This window comes from Anopheles darlingi, chromosome 3, assembly GCF_943734745.1.
Source record: "Anopheles darlingi chromosome 3, idAnoDarlMG_H_01, whole genome shotgun sequence".
NCBI lineage: Eukaryota > Metazoa > Arthropoda > Insecta > Diptera > Culicidae > Anopheles > Anopheles darlingi.
This window is the reverse complement of record NC_064875.1, coordinates 30,333,439-30,348,438: the sequence shown is the minus strand read 5'-3', so window position 1 is coordinate 30,348,438 and position 15,000 is coordinate 30,333,439. Positions and strand designations below refer to the sequence as shown.

The window sequence follows — 15,000 nt, the reverse complement described above, 5'->3', positions numbered from 1 at the left end:
ACCGATGCCGATGGGGAGAGGCTGTTGTACCGAAGCGAAGAAAAACTTGCATTCCAACTTCCGGTCGAATTGAGGAATGTCACTTTCTTCCCGGTTTTTCCCCTTACCCCCTTTTCTAATCCTGCAGGTCTCGTTGTTGTTGCTACTGTTATCTTGAAATGAACTTGCCACTGATTATATCCATATGTGTATCTCTACCCTTGGCTAATCTTCCTGTAACGCAGATCCTCCGGAGATCGAGGTGGAGCAACCGGTCGTCCACAGTGGCGTCGGCCATGAGGCCCAGCTGGTGTGCATCGTGCATGGTGAGCCTACGCCCAACGTAATCTGGTACCAGGACACCACTCAAATCGGCATAACGGAGCAGTTCTCCCAACAGGTACGTACGAACAACAGCAGCAGTAGCCACCACCACTTTCCAAGGTCCAAAACATCCAGCAACCGGGTAAAGTATGATATTTGGAGAAACTGCTACGCCTTGCCATCGGGCCTAGGTGCGGTCTAGCCCAGGCCCTAGGCCAGGAGGAGGACGGCTGGAGGGCGATATACAACAATAAATGAAATATTCAAATCACTTGAGTGCCATTGTTTGAGAGATGAGAGAATTGGATTATTACAAACGAGGCTGCCGTACCCATCTTGGAGAGTTCCATCCTTCCAGACGGCGCACGTCCGTGTTCTGTGTGCTGTGGCCAGCGTAGCGATAGTCAGTATTTTAGAATTAAACAATCGATTTACTTGATTGAATCCAATCCTCTCTCGCTCTCTGCTCACTTGTGTGTGTGTTACATTTGTGGCGTCTCGAGAACTGGTAACTGGGACTGGGTTTGCACCATAAACTCCTTAAGCACACTTATCATAGCAATTGATTGGATTGTTAGTGCCAGCGTTGAGCACAATCACTAGCAAGTGCCTCACCATCTTGTTGTTGGAGTCCGACATCTCGATTGTCGCTCGAAAGTTCGATAGAAAGTTCTCGGACGGAAGCATTCCTTTGGATTTCCACTTTTAAGCTCGAGTGCGTGTGCCTTAAGAGGTGTGCGCCATCTCATCGGTGGATGACCACCATGACCCTTACGAGTACACGAGTAAAAGTATAATAATTGGACCACCCCGCGCGTATTAGGTTGGGTTTCATTTGCAAAACCAACGAACAGCTCTATCAAGTAATCGAGCCATCCATTATCCCGTGTCCGGGGAGGAGGAGCTCTCCGACAAATCGTGCGTCAAGCTCTTAACCACAAGAAGGCAAGACTATCACTTTATGGGTTCCGCCTTATCGTGGTGCTTTAGAGCGAGGGAACATAAATTAATAACGCTCTCGTATTTCAATTAATAATTAACTTTGAATAATGTCTTTAATATACCGACCCTGTCCTGTTGCCTGTTCGCTCTCCCTTCCCACCACCAGCTCTTAAAGGGGTCCTGGCGCATGTCAGACGGGGGAAGCCTGATGTCACACGATAGTAACCCATGTTCCATGCGGACCCGGGGCCCCCCTGATATGCAAAGTATTATGAATAATTATTTAGCGAAAGTAGCGCGCCCTTCCTCTCAGTCTCAGTCTCGCTAACGAGATGAATGAGCTGCATTCGGAGGGGGTGGGGGTGGGGGTGGGAGTGGGGGAGGCCTTCCTCTTCCTCACCAACGAGTGAGTATCCTCGCTCGGAAAGAAAGAGTAATATTCTTCACTTATTATGCAGAAGACGGAGACCACGTGGAGGTCCCCAGTACTGCGTCTCGCTCTACACTCTGTGTGTGTGTACACACGGGGGGTGGGGCTCCATCGCCGTCGATCCTCGATCCTTATGCTCCGGGTATTGCTGGTTTTCCGCGGCAATCATCGGGCGCCGTAGAGTAGCAGCAGCAGCAGCAGCAGAACATGTTAATGATTTTTTTTTCTCCACCATGCGCCCCGTATGCCAGCATGCCAGCCGCAGCTACTGTGTTGGTTTGGTACTGACTGGCCGGGCGGGGGGTGGTGGTGGTGGTGGAAGGTCGCCACCATGGCATGGCGCAAGCACCGGCACGCTGCTCGTGGTTCATTTTCATTATTCACTTTAATTGCTTTATGCGGGAGGAGAAATTAACTGCCTTACTGAGAGGTTCCTACTGGGCCGCGCGCGCTCTGTGTGTGCGGTAGAGGTCTACACCAAGGAGAGCGAGGAGGGGGGGAGAGGGATCCTTTAAAATATGTGTCGCCATTACCCTGGCAGCGGGCGCGCGTCATACCGCGGAAAACCAACAAAAAACCCAAAAAGCGAATGAAAGAAGACAAAAAGAACCTGCTGGTACCGCGGAACACGGAATTCCGACGGCGTTTACTCGTTGGTGTTGGTGTCGCTCTCGCGTCTTCTCTACTCATCAAACACGATGCCGACGAAAGAATGGCGCTTGCCAACAAGTTTCCGGCACTTCTTTCTCCGGCCTCCTGGGTCTGGTGGCCATGGTGCCAGAAAAACGACGAAAGTTACGGGAAACGGGAAAGCGTTAAGGAGTTAACGTGCGAAACACGAACTGACTCACGGACCCGAGTGGCCGGAAGGGGAACTGCATGCCAGCGGAAGGGGCGGGGACCTGAAATGCCGTCGCTTACGCGCTCAATTATTGCGATTCATTTGCATTTAGTATTTGGCTCCAGATCCTGGCCCCGGGGGGTGTTCAGTTCCTTGTGATCCTCCTCCTCCTTAGTATCTTCATCTGGTAGAGTGCACGCCTTTATCTCTAGCTATCTACATAGCAGCGCATGCATTTGAGATCAGTTCGTTCGAAGTTCGAAAGCAGCAGCAGCACACTCCCCATCGGGGGACACATTCCTTGCTGACTACGGCCGGGTGCATTCCGGGACCAACCGGGTCTCGGCCTCGGAGCCAAATGGAATCATCAGTCAGCCAAGGCAAGCCGGGAGCTTTAAAAAGATCCCAGCACTTCTTCCCGAGAGTGGCAGCGGGCAATCGCTTCACGCTTCACTAAATCATAAAGTATTAAGTACAACTAACAGGCAACTACCACCACCACCACCACAAGCTCCGTGCTCACAATATGCTTTGTGTGTGGCTGGAAGGCACACCGGATCCATTTCATTTACGCCATGCCACGCCACGTGGAATATGTTGCCAAGAACCCGACGACGACGACGGTACCCAGGACCGACGTCGGGCCGTCGTCCGTGGCATCACAAGAATTGCAAGTATTTTCAATTTAATTTACTCAACAACATGAGAACATCCATCTCGCACGGGTGTGTGTGTGAAAACCTGGAGGGGCGGGGTGAGATGATGGCCGCTCGTCCGTGAGCCGAGCCCCAGCCATGAGTAGAGTAGTGACAGATGAGCGGTGCCCGTATTCTAATAATTCATTACACCAGATAGGAGGACAACGGAGAGAGAGAGAGAGAGAGGAATGGGAGTTGAATGGGTTGAATGGGAGGAACGGTACAGCAGCAGCAGATCCGAGAAGCATTACCCTTATCCGACCAACCAGCACTCCCACCGTTCGGTTGGGACCGGAGGGGCATAAAGATGCACGATAGCGCACACGCATCCACCGAGGATCGTGTTACGCTCTGCCAGCCAGCCAGCGTCAGTGCTTACGCCACGCGAACTGACAACACGTTTGTTGTTCACTGATAAGCCACAGCCACAGCCAGCCTGGCTGCCATCCGAGGCGTTTGGTGTAGGTGCTGCGTGTGCGGAACCCCAAAGACCCGGGGGCGGGCTGGTGTGTGGTTTTTATTGCAGAGGAGGAGGAGGAGGCGGCAGACGAAGTAAAACGGATAAGTGCTTTGCGAGTGAAATATGTGATGCTCATAAATACATAATCATTCAAAGAGGATCCCAGACAACGACGACGACGAGGAGGATGCCAGGCATTAGATGAGCGCGAGACATCATTCAAAGCCCCAAGCGGTTTGGCTGTTTTAGTGGAGCCAAGGGTGAGGAAGGACAGTCACCCAGTCTGCGGAGGGGGACTGACTTTTTGGCCGGGGAGGCGAAGATGCGCTGCCAAATGTGAGATTATGCGTTACCCCCCGGGGAGGGGCTGTGCACTTGCTGTGCATCCTCCAGCACGAGTTTATTGGATCATTGCACTCTCTCTGTCTCTGTCTCTGTCTCCGGTGGTCCCTGGCAGGTGGAACAATTATTTATGAACTGTTACCGACCACATTATGGGTTTTCAGTTCCCTCCTTCGTATTCAGCTTCAGTGCAATGTCGATAGGCTTGAAATTTATTAAAATGCAATCTGGTCACAACGTCTGGACCGGTAGAGTCCATTCAATTATCGTACCTCAGCGCGGCTATCACGACCCATCACTCCACGACCGGGCGAGCAGATCACGCTAGGTTGGTTCCCTTGTTGTGGTGAGATGAAGATCTTTCTTGAAGATACACGCCGGCGGAGAAGCAGCAGCGGCATCGTCGCTGCAATAAGCGTAATGCAATATCCTGCAATGATGAAGATATGTTAGCGTTATTGATATTTATAATCACTTCCCAACCGCGCTGCACAAGCACCGTCACCATCAGCGTATCGATACAATTTAATTAATTATTTCCCCTTTCCATCCTTTCCTCTATCACCGTTCTTACCGTCTTTTCCGTCAATCATCTGGCGTCGTTGCCTGCTGCTGGTGCTGTTGCCACACCCGACGACTACGACCGCTGTCTACTTCGATCGACCACATCAAACCCATCTACTGGTGTACTGGTTGCTACTGCTGCTGCTGCTGCCGGTGTGGTGTATGTGTGCATCGATGCATCGACTACTTCGACCACTGCTGGGTGCTGACCGGCCGGCCGGCTGATGCTGCACATCACAGAATCGTGGCAACAAGCACAGCCTCATTATCAGGAATGTCACATACTCGGATCTCGGCAACTATACCTGCCAGGCCTCGAACGCTCTCGGCAAGGACCGTGGCACTCTCGTCCTGAGCGGTTCGCCTACACTCTGCTACTTTGATTCGGTAAGTACCGCTGCCAGCGCCAGGCACCAAACCAGTGCGGGATGGCGCTTCACTTCTCGCTGACCGGCTGGCCGACCGACCGGACGCACACACGTCCATTTCCGCTCCGGTGACGGCAGTGGCGCTCTAGCCTTGCTGCAACAACCACCACGACGACGACGACGACGACGCCACCGCACGCTGCGATCGATCAGAAACCAGAAGGAGTAGGCTGGGTGCATGGCGGCCGGGATCTGAAGAATTTGTGTGCGTGCGGTTTTAATTAAATTTTAATCCACCATCAATCATGGCGGGGCATCGTACAGTGCAAAACCTGCGGGAAGAGAGAGAGAGAGAGAGAGCAGACCAGCATCACTGTCAGTGAGTTGTCGCCTCAGTTCCGGCACCACGGGTGCCACGATGCAAGAGAGACCCGTTTTCGGGTTCGGGCACACTTTAAGAAGCGAAGCGTTTTACGGTTTTCCATATTTTCCAAATTAAACCACTTTGTGGTGGTGGGGTCCGATGATGCCGACGAAGAAGTTTGCCGACCAGTTGTGACCGCACATTGAACTCACATCGGAGGGGGGGTGGCGTGTAACTCATCAAATTAGTGTAACCATACTCTAACATTCTAACACCCCGTCTCCGTCTCCGTCTTCTCTTCTTGTAGCCCACGTTGAGCAGCTACCGGGACCAGTACAACATCTCCTGGACGGTGCAAAGCTACTCGCCCATCCGTGAGTATCGGCTGTTCTTCCGGTTGGCTTCGAAAAATCTGCATCTCCTGCACCACGACAAACCCCTGGACAACCACATCTACGGTGACCGGGGTTCGAGCCATCTCTTCAACCTGCCCCCCTACGGTGCTGGTGGTGGTGGTACTGCCGGTATCGGTGTCGGTGTCGGCGTCGGAACACACGGTAACGGTGGTGGTAGTGGTGGTGGTGGTGGTGAGCAGTGGGAGAACGTGGTCATACCGGAAATGAGTGACTACTACGGTGCGCACAACCACTTCTACAACATGGTACCACCGTACACGGCCTACCAACCGACCGTGCGGCATCGCATGAGCTTCCAGCTGAAGAACCTCAAACCGGCCAGCAACTACGAGGCGCGCGTCCAGGCCCGGAACGATCACGGCTGGAACAAGCTGTCGAGCATATTCCACTTCTCCACCCGATCGGAAGGTAAGATAGCGGGAAACGGAATGGAACGGAACGGAACGGTATGCCACGGGACGGGGCGAGTGGCCGGGCGAGAGACGGTGGTGCAACATCGTGGCATCATCGCGGTAGATAACCGCCACTTTCTTCTTGCTCGTCGTTAATGGGATTCTTATGCACAAAAATGAAGTAGCACCGCGAAGCGCTGATGATGTTCCTTCTTCCGGTCCCACTTGGTTCGTTGCACTTTTCCTCCCGGAGGCTGCACATTGTTGTTGGTGTAAACTAGGGTGGGTTTGGGGGGGGGGGGGGTGGTTTTTCCTCAGGTTCACGCTCAGGTTCGCATGTGGTTGGGCTGGAGCGCCGCCTAATGTAGGAACGGCAGCAGCCGCGCGTAGCCTAATGAACAAAACAAGAGGTATGTTTTAAGGAATTTTCCATTTTCCGGCGAGCTCTTACCTTTGGTTCGAACGAAGCTTTTTGCATTCTCTCTCTCTCTCTCTCTGCTCTATGAGTGGTTTCGGCGCACTTTGCCATTAGTAGCATAATAAACATGGAGTCATTGCGCTGTAACTTTATAGAGATAAAAATGTTGTTCATTCGGCGTTGATTGCTAAATTTAATGTAAATAATTGCGTTTTTAGGGCTTCATGCACAAGGTGTTTCATCGTTATTTTGGTTTGTTTCATACATTTCAATGAGTGATCGAGTGGAAAGCTATACCACCACTTGATATCAGGAATCGATTTGATATTGACGAAACCGTCACGTCATGGCACGTCACGTCCACTTCATGGAGTTTACTGCAAAGTTGTTTTATCGGCGCAATTCAAATGTTTCTTCCTGCTCTCTGAATTTGCGTACGCTGTTTCGTTTTTGTATGCGAGTGTTGCGGAAAGAGATATTTATCTTAAACATATATAAAGACGGACGAGCCGCAAGAAAGAGATATTATTTGATTATCTTATGTTGTGCAGTTTTTTCTTTATCGAATGTCGAGTACTTTGATAATAATAATGGCATTTAGCTATTCTACTGGGTGCGCCGCCATCATAACAGGATCTATTTAAATGTTGAATAACTTCGTCATTTTTCAGCCGATTTGGACAAATAAGCCAGTTTCTGAATCGCCAGTCTATGCCATTTTACAGATTCACGCCAAAAAACGGACTGAAATTGTATTGCAATACACTGAACAAACATCTTTCAACTATGAAAACTGTGCGTGCTTATGCCGTGGCCTCTTCGTTCGTGAGCTTTGACGACGCCGGACTTTTTTCTATGAAGCTTTTTGAACAGTAAGGTGTATGTCAGCAAACCGAAGACTACTGAAGAGCTGTTGGTCAAATACAAGGAAAATGCCCAAAATGGGTCGTTTTTTGTGTGGCTAACGGAGGCGATCAACATTTAAATATGCCCTTTCATGATGAACCATCAATAAGCTTTGGGCAACTTTTAGAAACGATGAACAAAATGTACTCAAGATTAGAATCCTTGAGTTAAAAGTATGTCCAACAGATTTTAACTTTTTGTAGAAAAAAAAAAACTGATTCATAGCCTTTGAAATACATTTAACAGAATGAAAAATGTCACCATTTATTGACGATTTTAATTAATACTAATATAAAAAAGTCGATAATGCATATTATGCTTTAGCAAGTTGAATGGAAACAATGCTTGAAAGTATAAAACTATTATTGATTTCTGATAGTATCATTTGAAAATGTTATCGAAATAGTGTCGCATAATTTGATAAATTTTAACGCCAAAGCACGAAAGACCCATATTGGAAGTATCATTGTGATAAAGGATTCTAGTGTTCCGTAATACTTTATCACTACTACCATTGCAATGCTCCATATGTACCAGCTGATCACATGTTTTTTATCTGCTTACTTTGTTATTTTCAATTTGCTTGATAAACAATATTACCAGCGCATACAATATAACTTTTAAATAATGATTCAAATCATCACTAAGATTTCAAGGTCATAGTTTTTGCAACCATTGGAACTACACCATGGATTAGAACTAGCAGACTATCATTAGGCCAAGTATTGACTAAGTGATAGCCTGTACAATACAATATGTTTTGTCTTCTTAATCAGGCTATTAAAATCACCTTAATCGGAGTATTAAAAAGAGGATCCAAAACAAGTTATGCTACTGCATCCGACGAGTAAAGGATCCTGTCGCTGGGCAATCACTTAAGGCCACCCCTCACCCAGTAACCCACCCGGGAACCTTGAATGTCCTTAGATTAAAGATAAAACAAGAGTTACTCAGGGCTACATCCAGGGCAACATGGAAGCACCTCCAAAAAACATCCTCCCTACCTCCCGAGTAGCAACACCAGCACCAGCATTCGATTCGAGTGTCTCCGGGCAAAAGAAAATAAATCTTCCACACGACACACGCACTTCCACGGCAGTGTCGCAGGAAGATAATTTTGCTTGTCCCAAAAAAAAAAGACACACGAAACAAATCCCCGTGGCACATCGTTGTGGTGGTGCTGGTAGTGGCCGCCACCGATCCATGGTGGCGTGCTGATATGAAACAAATTTGATCACGCCACACTTTGGGACCCTTGGGTTCCCAAAACGTGTAAACGGACCACCGTTCGCCGTTTTTTTTTCCCCCGGTCGCACCAGTAGTCCCAAGCCGGAAAGTAATGTGGCGAATATTTTAGTTTTCTTTATTTTACTTTTGGGGGTTTTGCGGTGGCGGCGGTAGTGGCGTGGCGGTGCTGCTGCTACTGTGCTCGATGCTCATTACGCATAGGCTGCGTGAGCCTCATCGTGCAGTTTTCACATATTTTACTGATAATGGCACTATAGCACCCAATAACGCTGATTCGGTGACGCTGACTCCACACCGCATCCGCGCTCTCTGCACACTCGCCCTGCCTTCAATTACCAGCACCATAAATCCCCTTCCTACGGTTCACGTGGGGGGTGGTGGCGACAACGAGGAACGTCGTCGTTGTTGGCTAAAGTGTCGACGTTCTTCTCTGTGTATGTGTGTGTGTGTGTGCGAGCGCGCGAAGGCCCGTGTAATTGCTCATTGGTGTCCTATTGTGCCATTCATAGAAACAACATAATTACTTAATTCACTGCCGCACCACAGCCACAGCCTCGAACAGCGAACCTCCAATTACCGTCTGCTAATTACTAGGACCTGTCGCCCTGTCTCACTCACACTCACACACACACAGAGACGCGCATATGTTGTTGGCGCGCTGCTCTACCCTCGTTGCTGATCATCGTCCCTGGCAACCGCGGCAAACCTGATAGTAGTGTGTTCGTGGGGAGCGGGAGGGTTTTATATCTTCTTTAACTATAACGCTCTGCATCTCTCCGGTGTTCTCGTTGCAGATATGGAGCTGGAACCCTCGGCTCAGCCCGCGGTCCATGGGGCCGGTCTACTAGATAAGAGCATGCTGAGCAGTAGCGCGGCACCGAGCGCCATCACCGCCGCTCATTTCCATAAATCATGGACACTTTCCATTTTCACCGTATTAATTACTGCGCGACTGGTGCCGGCACTCCTTACCGCCACCTTATCATCGGTGGCGGCATGATTTGCGCTACTTCCGCTCTCCACCATTTCGCCGTAAATCATTGAAAACTCGGTAACCAACCAACTCGGTACCGGAAGCGCCGCTCGGAGCACCACAGAACCATTATCACTTCTACCAGCAGCAGCAGCACCACCACCACCACCACCACCACCACCACCAGCATCGTCATCTCCCCAACAACGCCGTCGTCGTCGTCGTCGTCATCATCGTCGATGTCATCGTTGTTGGACCCACCACCACCTTGGGACTCGTCGCGCGGGGGGAGTGTCTCGCACGGCACAGACATAATCAGCGACAGCAACAGTACAGCGCCCACAACGGAGTAGCACCGGCCCCTCTCTCCCCACAAACCCCTCACAGCGGGGGCAGCGGCGAGTCGCTCAATTACAATTTGCCATTAATCTATTGTAAATTGCACACAATCTACCACACTTCAATGAACCTTTAACCATGCTTTATGTGCGCGTGTGCGCACCGCCGGCCAACGGCCAACCGATAGGAAGCAGGGGGAATGGACTGGGGAGACTCCTCCTTCCGTCTTGTTCACCGAAACAGGAGTAAGGAAATTCCTAATTTTCGCGAGTTCGATTCTCGGTGTCGACGTTGAAACGATTTCATTTCAGTTTGTCCTTTGTAATCGCACACACACACACGCGCTGAGCTAACTAACTAAAAAAAATACATTCCGTCGCACCGGGCTTCATCTCGGGGTGTCTCCGATGGCCACAAGGATACCTTGGGTGCGAGCGCACACCCGCGCCCTTAATCTGCTTAGTTCCCTATTAAGTTAATGAGCGATAGGTAATACCGGGGAAATACTTTTTGCTAAATGATTTGCAACGTAAAACACACTGAACAGGAAAAAAAAAAACAAAACATACCAGAAAAACGTTTTCCGTTGTCCTTCGGCGGCGTGTTGGTCAGAGGGAAAGGGGCGACGACGACGACAACGAAGGAAGGTTTACAATACGCATGGAGGATTTTAATGCAAAACCAGCAAAGTAGAGGAAGCGCACTAGAGCAATTGTATCATAAGGTAAAAATGGCTTGGTAGATCATTGATTTTCATTTCACTTTTCCCTCTCCGATTCCGTGCAACAACCACCCTCAGCTCAATCAGCGTTCATTACACATCAAACCCCCCCTCCCTTTCAACCCTGGTGCGTTTGTCTCATAGCATCATAGCAGGCAATGGAAAACCGTACACAGTGCTCGGGCGTAACCTTGGGTGATGAGCGCACGGTACATTTTTAGCTGGGTATTGCTTTCTTTCCTGAAAGCTATTACTGAATTGAATCCGAAACACATGATGCATGTACCAGAGCTTAGATACGAATATATATATATATATACACACATATATTATATATGTGCTTGAGGCGTATTCTCCCTCCTCTCGCTCTGAAGCAAAACAAACACCACGCAGCAAACACAGGCCAAAAAACCAACCAATGTTTAAGCATATTTGATTCCAACGAACGCTAACTGAAACCGCGTAGTATAAGCGTACATACATACAGACAGACAGACACACACACACACACACAGACAAGCATGCACGCACAAACACGCCAAACAAATCAAAGGAAGTAATGGCGATATTCGGCAGAATTATCAACTTGTTCACCTCCCACTACTGATCGTTGTTATTCCCAATACCACCCCACAAACCCTTACCCACTTCCAGAGCCTTTCAACTATCAGAAAGCTGGAATGGAATACATATTTCATATACACCACAACTACTATGCCATTCTCTCGATATTTTGGTGTGTAAATAGAGCTTTAAGAGAGTACGACCATCCCATTTTTACATGAAAAACCGCAATCAAAACGAGAGTCAGCAGCAGCAGTAGCAGCAGCAGCAGCAGCAGTAGCCGCGGCAACAGCAGCATCAGCAGTCCTACCCCCCAACGGGGCTACTATAACAGCAAACAAGGAACCACACCGCGTCAATAAATTTGTCCCGATGTGTCCACACACAGAGGATAAAGCAGCAAAAAAGGGGGCAAAGAAGCTAGAAGGATTGGTGTTGTTGTTGGTTTTCGTTGTGTCATGTTTGATTTTTCCGGGACCACAAAGAAGAAGGAGGAGGTGTACTAGGGGGAGATGCAAGTGCAAGCGTACTAATTGCAGACTGTTAGTAGCAAACCACAAGCAACACATACACACAACACAACGAGACCGAATCAAAAAAGCTGTTAACATGACCTCCCAAAAGCCCCCCCCCCTCTCCCCCTCCCCTTTTTCCTACTCTATATTCCACACTCATCTACTAGCCAAAGGTAATGTGCGTAACGGTACTTTGGGTGATACAGGAAAACGGGAATGTCATCCCGGTCAAGAACACCATCACACGTTCTTCTGCCCCATCATCATCATCATCATCATGCTCTCAATATCGCTTAAGCGTAACATAGAACCAGTATGCAAATAACCTGATCAGCAGGAGAGAAAAACCAGCAGGCAGGCAGGTGGTACTGCCTCAGCCACCCCAGACACGAAGAAGCTCTAAACCGTGCACACCAAACGATGCATTCCGATCGTAGTAATCGAATGATTACTAGATGCGCGAGGAAATGGCTTGATGAGCACCATTTCTCTCTGTCTCTCTCTCTCTCTCTCCCGTTCAAACACTCAAGCGAAGCACTTCTTTTCCATATCAACATGAACAACTATTTGAATATTGCATAGCGTAGCGAAAGGCATCCGGATGGACCGAAGGGAGTCATATATCAAAACCTGCATCTTCGAAGCCGGTACTGTGTGGGCTGGGAAGATAACAGGCTACAGCTGCGGCCGCACCATCGCTTCCGACTCACCTCACCATCGAATGTCCTTCGAAACGGAACTACAGTCTTTTTCGCAATGTGTAGACCCGACGTTAAGCCGGAAGAGCTCTTCCCGCTAGCGGGGGGGATTCACAGTGACACGAAAATCTCAATTCCACGAATGGTAAATGGGGGTAATTAACGGATTCAAATCGAACGGATCCACCATCCGCAAATGGTAATGAGATCGTTGTCAAGCCGACCGACCCGTTGGTTTGGCTGGGGAGCTATTTACACATTATCATCCCGTGAATGAGTTCACCGCATTCTCCATTCTTCAAGGCAGGAGACAGTAGTATAATGCCGATGTGTAAAGCCATTCTTCGATTCGATTCTTAGCCTGGGGTGAAACAGGCGGATTGACGCATGATTAGGAGGACGCTTCAGGCCGATTAACTGTAAAGATGCAAATGTGACAAATGGTAGTGCGCTAGAATAGATCGGGGAAAGTATGAGAATCAATTAGATCTTAAAAGTAAAACGCTAGAAAGGAGAAAATCGATATTAGAGCCGCGAGGGGCAACCGGTAAGGCATGGAGGGATACTATTTATTTTCAGCATTCGTCGTGAGGTGGTCTCTGTGAACCATTGAATGGCGAGTGGCTTAGAGGGACAGGATGAAGGCGGCAGAGAAGTACAATTGATGAGCTGAAGCAGTGCTGTGCGGTTGAGTTGAGACACATCCAAACAAGCATAAACAATATGCGCCTGAATGAGCAACGGGACGTGACAAAACATACAAACAGATTCTACTGTAAAATATACAATATATTAATAAGAAAAGAAAAATAAAATACAATCCATTGAAAATAACTTAAAGTGGCCCCGTGCCGGTATCGATTGCCGTTTGTGGTTGTGGTGCATGAGCATGATGTGATTTCCAATGAAGTGCGCGTACTTGTTCCTGAAACCGTTTTGTGAACCCGCGCATCCGAAAACTGTCAAACAATTTTGGAACATCCATCCCAAACACAAAGGCGATGTGCTTTACTAAGGAAGGGAAGACAAGGGTTTTTTCTACCACCAGTCAAACGTCATGCACAGACGAACGTAATTTTACGATGTTACTTTATTTCATTTCGCAATATGAACATTGCTTATTTTAGCAGATACCGGATACAACTCTAGTGGGATTTGGAAAATGAATCACCCCAACACAGGTTGTTACGAAGCGCAGTTCTATTGGTGGCCATTAATACGACTAGGGAAATGAACGAAGTGTATATTGCACGTCCTTTGGCAAAAAAGGAAAAGTAATTTAACTTATAAGTATTTACTCACCATTTCACTCACGCAGTTTAGATTGTCTTCGACAAGCTTGAAGGAGTTCACAAGTCCAACTCTTTCGGAATAATTTTTCCATCATCAATAATCTACCAGCGACCCTTGCTATGCAGACTCACAAATAGAGTGTTTATTTTTTGTTTAAATCATGGCACTACGATCCTTTCCTACGATCGCTTCGTAACCGTATTCTAAGTCGCAGATCGTGATCTGATAGTATGAGCTGCTAAGATATTTATGATACTCAAAACGGAAAACAGGAATTCTCCGAACATTCCAATACGACTCCGTTTTATTGTATACCACGGCGAATTTCATTTCATTTAAGTATTGCTTTCATAAACCTATGTTAAACTTCGTTCTGTGAGAGAATATTCCAACAAGTTCTATTCTTATGCATTTCAAAGCGAAATAAGCTTGTCCTGAACTATTAGTAGCAACTCTAATTTCTCCTGTGGTGCTTTCATTCTGAGCCACTTCTACGCCTTCCTGTGATCAATCTACAGCATGAAAATTCCGGTTTTTTTAAGTTGGGGAACTTTTCCTTCAGCCCGCGGAAGGTAAGCATCGCATTTGACATTCCTCCGATTTTACGAACAGGTTTAGACGACTGTAATTTGGCCATATCGAATCGCAGTTTGTGCAGACGAACCAGAGGCGCGTTCATACGTAGGAAACTAGATTCCTGAAAAAGGCCGCCATTGAAATCGAGAATTTCAAGATGTTTTAGAGATGACAACGCTTTCAACAATTCAATAGGTTCTTCGTAATCCGAATCGTCGGGATTGTAATCTTGAATCACTACCTTTAGCTCTTTCAAGTGCGCACCACAGTTAATGATTGTTTGAATACTATTTTCTCTGTTATTATTGCCAATACACACCTCAAGGCTTTTAAGCGATGTGGGGAGTTTAAAAGTATGCCCTTCATCCCATGGCAATTCTATATGCTCCATTAGCGTTAATTTTGACAAATCAATAATGAATTTATTACTGTATGATTCTGCCAAAGCATTCGAAGAACACGAAGGTCGAAGTCTTCGAAGATGTGTTAGTTTGTTTAAATTTGATGCGTTGAAATAGAGCAAATCATAATCGATGACAAGTTCCTTTAGCGGTGTACAGATATCGCATATTGCATTGAAGATTTCATAATTAACGGTATTACGCCATTTCAATTTCTCTATGTTTGTC

General features: G+C 47.8%; 2 protein-coding genes across 10 annotated transcripts in view; one reads left to right on the top strand and one right to left on the bottom strand.

The window, feature by feature from the left end:
- Nucleotides 1-10,568, top strand: part of LOC125956438 (neuronal growth regulator 1-like) — a 106,559-nt gene extending 95,991 nt beyond the window's left edge. For all 8 annotated transcript variants that reach the window (XM_049688312.1, XM_049688309.1, XM_049688317.1 and 5 more), the window contains exons 6-9: nucleotides 225-379; nucleotides 4,821-4,967; nucleotides 5,620-6,136; nucleotides 9,487-10,568. In XM_049688312.1, coding sequence (XP_049544269.1) covers nucleotides 225-379; nucleotides 4,821-4,967; nucleotides 5,620-6,136; nucleotides 9,487-9,692 — 1,025 coding nt within the window. In that variant the 3' untranslated portion in view covers nucleotides 9,693-10,568. The remainder of the gene's footprint in view (nucleotides 1-224; nucleotides 380-4,820; nucleotides 4,968-5,619; nucleotides 6,137-9,486) is intronic.
- Nucleotides 10,569-13,943: 3,375 nt separating this feature from the next.
- LOC125956447 (uncharacterized) overlaps nucleotides 13,944-15,000 on the bottom strand; it is a 1,886-nt gene continuing 829 nt past the window's right edge. For both annotated transcript variants that reach the window (XM_049688331.1, XM_049688332.1), the window contains exon 2: nucleotides 13,944-15,000. This exon is cut by the window's right edge and continues 623 nt beyond it. In XM_049688331.1, coding sequence (XP_049544288.1) covers nucleotides 14,271-15,000 — 730 coding nt within the window. In that variant the 3' untranslated portion in view covers nucleotides 13,944-14,270.